Source organism: Gracilinanus agilis, chromosome 3 (assembly GCF_016433145.1).
Source record: "Gracilinanus agilis isolate LMUSP501 chromosome 3, AgileGrace, whole genome shotgun sequence".
In the NCBI taxonomy this organism is placed as follows: domain Eukaryota; kingdom Metazoa; phylum Chordata; class Mammalia; order Didelphimorphia; family Didelphidae; genus Gracilinanus; species Gracilinanus agilis.
In genome coordinates this window covers 128,034,884-128,040,883 of record NC_058132.1, presented here as the reverse complement: position 1 = coordinate 128,040,883, position 6,000 = coordinate 128,034,884, and the positions used below count along the sequence as shown (strand labels likewise).

At 35.4% G+C, this 6,000-nt stretch overlaps 1 protein-coding gene across 7 annotated transcripts in view; it reads right to left on the bottom strand.

Annotated features, from left to right (window-relative positions):
* Positions 1-2,779: 2,779 nt before the first annotated feature.
* POSTN (periostin) overlaps positions 2,780-6,000 on the bottom strand; it is a 45,121-nt gene continuing 41,900 nt past the window's right edge. For all 7 annotated transcript variants that reach the window (XM_044666077.1, XM_044666078.1, XM_044666079.1 and 4 more), the window contains 2 exons: positions 4,951-4,992; positions 2,780-3,787 (listed from right to left, as the gene is read on the bottom strand). In XM_044666077.1, coding sequence (XP_044522012.1) covers positions 3,750-3,787; positions 4,951-4,992 — 80 coding nt within the window. In that variant the 3' untranslated portion in view covers positions 2,780-3,749. The remainder of the gene's footprint in view (positions 3,788-4,950; positions 4,993-6,000) is intronic.

Here is a 6,000-nt window from a genome sequence, read left to right as displayed (position 1 = left end):
TCTTTAACTACCTCTCAGTTGATGAGAACCTACTTTGTTTTGACTTATTTGCTGTGATAAAGACTGTTACTTTGAATATTTTGGTGCACATGGATCCCTTCTCTCTGTCTTTGAGCTCTTTCAGTCATATGCGTATGTTGGGTAGGTTAATTCAAGCCAAAAGATATTTATTAAGATCTTACTACATGCCAGAACTCTGGGAAGTGCTGAGAATACCAATATAGGTAGAAAGAGAGGTAGTCACCACCCACAAGGAGATGTGAACAATTTGCTATTTTCTGAAAAAGCAAACAAACAAAAAAACTCCACCAAGTTTCAGCAATATAAGAAGTCCTACATAGCATCCATCTTGATCCTTCCAAACATTGATGCTTTTCCTCTCATGAAATCACTTTTTACTTGTATATAGATTATTAATTCATTTATCTGTGTACATACATCCTCACATTTATTTTCCTTAAGCATAAAATAGGGGATAATAATAGCACCCACTTTCCATAGTGGTAGTGAAGTTCCAGTGAGATAACATGTGTAAAGTAAACTGATATTTAAATGCTCTAGCGAGTCTACATTTTATTATTATACCTATTTAATGTTACAGAAGGCCTTTCAGTGACTTTATAGACCAAAGATAAGAAAGTGTGCTCAATAACCTTTCACATTAAGGCTTCAAAATTTATTGGTACTTGAATTTTAAGGAAAAAAAATATCTTCCAAGATCACTATTGGGAAAATTGGTAGTGGAAATCTTCTGCACCACCCCTCCTCAGGTTAATCCAATCAATCACTCAATTCCTTTCAATATGTGTGTCTTGATAGTCTCTGTATTGTGTGTGTGTCAGAGGGAGAGAGGAAGAGTGCTCTTAAACCAGTGATTCCCAAAGTGGGCGCCACCGCCCCCTGGTGAGTGCTATAGCGATCCAGGGGAGCGGCGATGGCCACAGGTGCATTTGGGGGCAATGAATAACTTTAAGGGGGCGGTGATGGTATGTGACAGGGGGCACTAATATTTTTTCTGGAAAGGGGGTGGTAGGCCAAAAAAGTTTGGGAACCACTGTCTTAAACCATTGATAATAGCCAACTCATTTTGATTTGCTTTTCATGAGTGACATTTTTAATGAGCATTACATTTCACTTCATGTGACCAGTATCACATACATTTGCAGAATATATGGTAGTGGGAAGAGTGGTAGATAGAGTAATTATGTAGAATTAAAAGGCCTGGTTTTCTCCACTTATTGATTACATGCCCATGGGAAAATCACTTAATATATTTGAGCCTCATGTTCTTCATCTACAACAGGGGTTGGCAACCTTTTTGGCCGTGAGAGCCATAAACGTGTGCGGAAGGAGGAGGATGGAGGCAGAAGGCGCTGGAATCTAGAGAGGGTGCTGAAGGGCCCCCTGGGGCACATCCTAGGGCTCTGCCCAGATTGGCAGGTTGGGAGGTAGAGCCAGATATGGCTCAAGAGCCATACATTGCCGACCCCTGATCTATAAAATAAGAGTGATATTGGTGGGGGCAGTTGGGTAGCTCAGTGGATTGAGAACCAGGCCTAGAGACAGGAGGTCCTAGGTTCAAATCTGGCCTCAGACACTTCCCAGCTGTGTGACCCTGGGCAAGTCACTTGACCCCCATTGCCTAGACATTCCTGCTCTTCTGCCTTGGAGCCAATACACAGTATTGACTCCAAGATGGAAGGTAAGGGTTTAAAAAAAAAGAGTGAATTTGGAGTAGGTTCTTGCAATGATTATATAAAGGCAAATTACTCATAAACTTTAAAGTGCTCTATCTATCTGTGAATATTTTTTCCAGATTTTTACTTATTATAATTCCTAGTCATGGTGACGGCCTCCAGCTAATTGTGCAGACTGTTAATGCAAAATAGACTTAATATTACTGATGCCTGTGACAAAGGAACTCACTGTTGTAGATTTCCTAATCCAGTATAATAAATCCCTAGCCAGTCACAAAGAGAATAGCCTTCCCTACAAAGGAATCTAGAAGGTGTAGGGGATATATATCATCTTGGATTTGGAATTAAGTAGCAGTTCAAATACCACTCTAGAGCTTTATGTAGCTATGTACGTCCTTGGGCAAGTCAACCACACTTTCTTGGCTCTGTTTGGTCAAGTGAGAAATAGGAGTAATAACAGCACCAATAGGGTTAATGTGAGGATCAAATGAAATAATATATGTAAAAATGCTTTGTCAACCTTAATGCTGTATCTAAATGCTAGTTGCTGTGACTATTTCAATGTGGGCAGAATGATTCCTGAGGCTAATCTTTACGGATGATTAAGGAGAAATAATCTCTCAAAATTTGATATTGTTACATTTATTTTTGATGACAGAACATTATAGAAACAAATAATTAAGTGCCTGCTTAATTGGAAAAATAAGATATTGAAAACACTTTAAAAAACCCACAAATATGTGTTTTTCATATGTGGTTCTATATTTCTTTATTTGGTATTTTTAAAAACTATTCCATGATTCTTTATGTAAAATGAATCCATAACTTTTTAAAGCTGGAAGGCATACCCAAGATGACCTCATACCATTTTATCATTTTAATGATGAGAAAAGTGAGGTATAGATAAATGAAGTGATTTGTCTAAGGTTACACAACTCGTTACAGGGTCAGTGTTGAGAATAGGCCCAGTTCTCCAAATTTTTACTCTATTAAACTTTCTAAGATAACTTGTTTCTTTCCATCCATAGGTAAGTCTGAAGGATAACATCTGGATATATTTGAGCTGTATAAGAAACACTGAATTTAGTAAATTTCCTTTAATGAATATTTGTTTCAAAACAGAGGTATAAAGTCATGTTCCCAATCCCAAACCACCTATTAACTTAAATCCTTGTAATTTCAAAACTACACATTTTGAAGTAACTTCCTTTGAACTTGACAAATGGCTGTATTGCAACATTTGAGATTAAAAATATACATATATATTGCAAGAAGCAGATGACAAACAGTTCATGAGTACAAAACTAGATATAAAAATGACATCATTTACAAATAAATCCACATTAGTATCAGAAATGAGCAAAGCATTTTTGATATAAAGTTTTCATAAAAAGCACCCATTTTTTGTAATTTAATTTCCCATGCAGAGGTAAAATGCTTGAATGCATTCTGTCTCCCTTACATGTAATTTATGATTCAAGCTTCTTAAAGGGATAACATTTCAAGATACTAAGATTTACATTGAATTGACTTCATATGGCAAAGACTTTGGTTGTCTGGTGTTTGAAATGAAGAGGTAGCCAACACATTCACTTTGCAAATGAACTTTAGAAACTTCACCTGCTCTTTGGAACTAAAATGTTCTAATCATCCAAATTTCCAGAAAAAGAACAAGATGGTGGCATTGGCATTTACCCACTATGATGGTTCTTGTTGGCATTAAGACTTGTCAAAAATTGACAAAGTTTGAAGATGCAATGGACTTTAATGAGCTAAATGTGCAGAGCACATATAGTTCACATCCCTCTGACTATCCACATCCTTCCACAAACACAATTATTCATTCCTTTTTTCTTAAAAAAATCTAATTTCACTTATATTTCTCATTTACAAGAAATAGCAAAATTTACATTCTGGATTGTTCCCTGCTTATTCTGCATGGGGTCATGGTTCAGTTTGTAATGGTTTGCAAAATCGAAGTGACATTCACAATGTTTTCCTCCAAGATTCAACTATCAATTTATAGTTGTATGAAGTCTAGTTTTTGAAGTATCACTGAGGACGGCCTTCTCTGGACCTTCTCCTTGTTCCTAGATGAGAGAGATGAAAGATACCTTGTAAATATGCACAAGAAAGCTACTTTAAGGATATGATAACCCATTTGCAAAAAAATCATTCTGAAGTGGCAGGAGATCATTTCCATAGGAGAGGACATCAGTTTGTGTATTCTAGGGAATGAGCCATACTAATATTCACAGTAGCTGATAAGGATTTATTAATGCAAGAGCTTATAAATGTTTTGTATAAGTGATTTTTTAAAGTAATTTGATTAATTTACATTATGGAAGCTGGAAATAGAAAATAATTCTATGGTGATTATTTTTTTTGGGGGGGGGGTAAAACAAATGTTCCACATTACCCATTTTATCTTTTGGTTGAATAGAACTATTCATCTTTGGAGAAAGGTATACTTAGGATGAACAAATAAGCATTACATTTTGAAGTGCTTTGTATTATTTTGCCTCTGTCAGGCTCCTCTCTGTTTTTCCATCTTCCCCATCCCCAATCTCTATCCCTTCCAGTATTAATATTCATGAAAAAATGAGGCAATAAATTTGCTGAAAACTAAGAATATGTACATTTTCCCACAGTTAGGAGGTAATTTTAGGATATATGCTTAATTTTAGCATATTTATATTTCATTAAATCAAGATCCTTCTGAATAGTTACAAAAACTTCTTTGCCTCAGCACATACACAGCATTTTGACTCTCATCATTATTTTGGCATATTAAACAACTAATCCCTAGGCATCTGAAACTGACCTGTACAGTTCCTTGTTAAAAGATTATTATAGGATTTCAGCAAAATTATACTTGCCTTATCATCCCTTCTTTAGTTTGAAGCTTATGAATTGATACTTGGACTCAATAAATGAAGATCAGAGCAGCAACTAGATATATAGTTACCTTTTATCATACACCCAATGGCTTTTCCATTGATATTTGTATTTTTAGTTTTCCATTAATTTCATAGAAAATGAATAACACTATTTTTTTGATTTCACATGAGACTTCAAACTCCAAAATTGCTACATGACAAACTAACATGGATTACCCAGAACTTCCTTTTCTTTGACTATTCACACTGAAACAAAAATTTAAGTGCCTACTATACATTAGGTAGCCAGGTTTCTCAAGAAAACAAAACTTTTTGTTTTTGAAAATTTAGAATAAAATATTTTTAACATGTACCTTGTGTCCTTTTGTTGGCTTGTACTTTCCTTACTGGTCGGTCTAAAAATAAATTATAATAGTTAGAAACATTCCAAAAGTATGCTTGGATTCAAATTGGAGTCCCTAGTTTTGTGAGAAAATACAATCTTTGGAAGTATACATTATATTATCATGACAGTATTGATTTTGCAATGGTGAATTTGTTAATCTGAATGCCTAAAACAAAGAGGTTTTCATTCACAAAAAGTAATTATCACTTAGATTGCAAATTATAATAAATGCCCACTGTATGAATGATACAATGTTCCACTATGTGATTTAGAACATATCATTATGTCTCAGGTGCTGTGCATATATCATGATTCCCCCCACCTCCTTTTTGTAGATGACATTGATTCGTGTTGCAGAGATAACCTCTGAGTGATATCCAATATTTAGTAGAAGTAAATTATCACAGAGTTATTCAGTAGAAATTTCATATATAAAATCATTTTCTTGTCCAGTGGTAATATAGGGAATCTCTCTGTGTACCTCATATTTCTACCTTTGACAATAAAGTTAATTGGTATGTAACAATGATTTTTTTTAACCCTTGTACTTCGGTGGATTGTCTAATAGGTGGAAGATTGGTAAGGGTGGGCAATGGGGGTCAAGTGACTTGCCCAGGGTCACACAGCTGGGAAGTGGCTGAGGCCGGGTTTGAACCTAGGACCTCCTGTCTCTAGGCCTGACTCTCACTCCACTGAGCTACCCAGCTGCCCCTACAATGATTTTTTACCAGAAATTCATAGGAGTAGAAAAACAAGAGAATAAAAAAAATAAAGTCTTCTTTCCCAAGCTAATATGCCCTCCTCCCACTATTCTTCAATTTTTACTATTTTGATTTCTTCTAAAGTACTCTTCTCATCCCTCACCATGTCATAGATACAATCTTGTTTCTGAAATGCTATGCCCTCTAATAAGCCTTAGCTGATGAATTCTTTTTTTTTTAATTTTTTATTTTAAATCCTTAACTTCTGTGTATTGACTTATAGGTGGAAGAGTGGTAAGGGTAGGCAATGGGGGTCA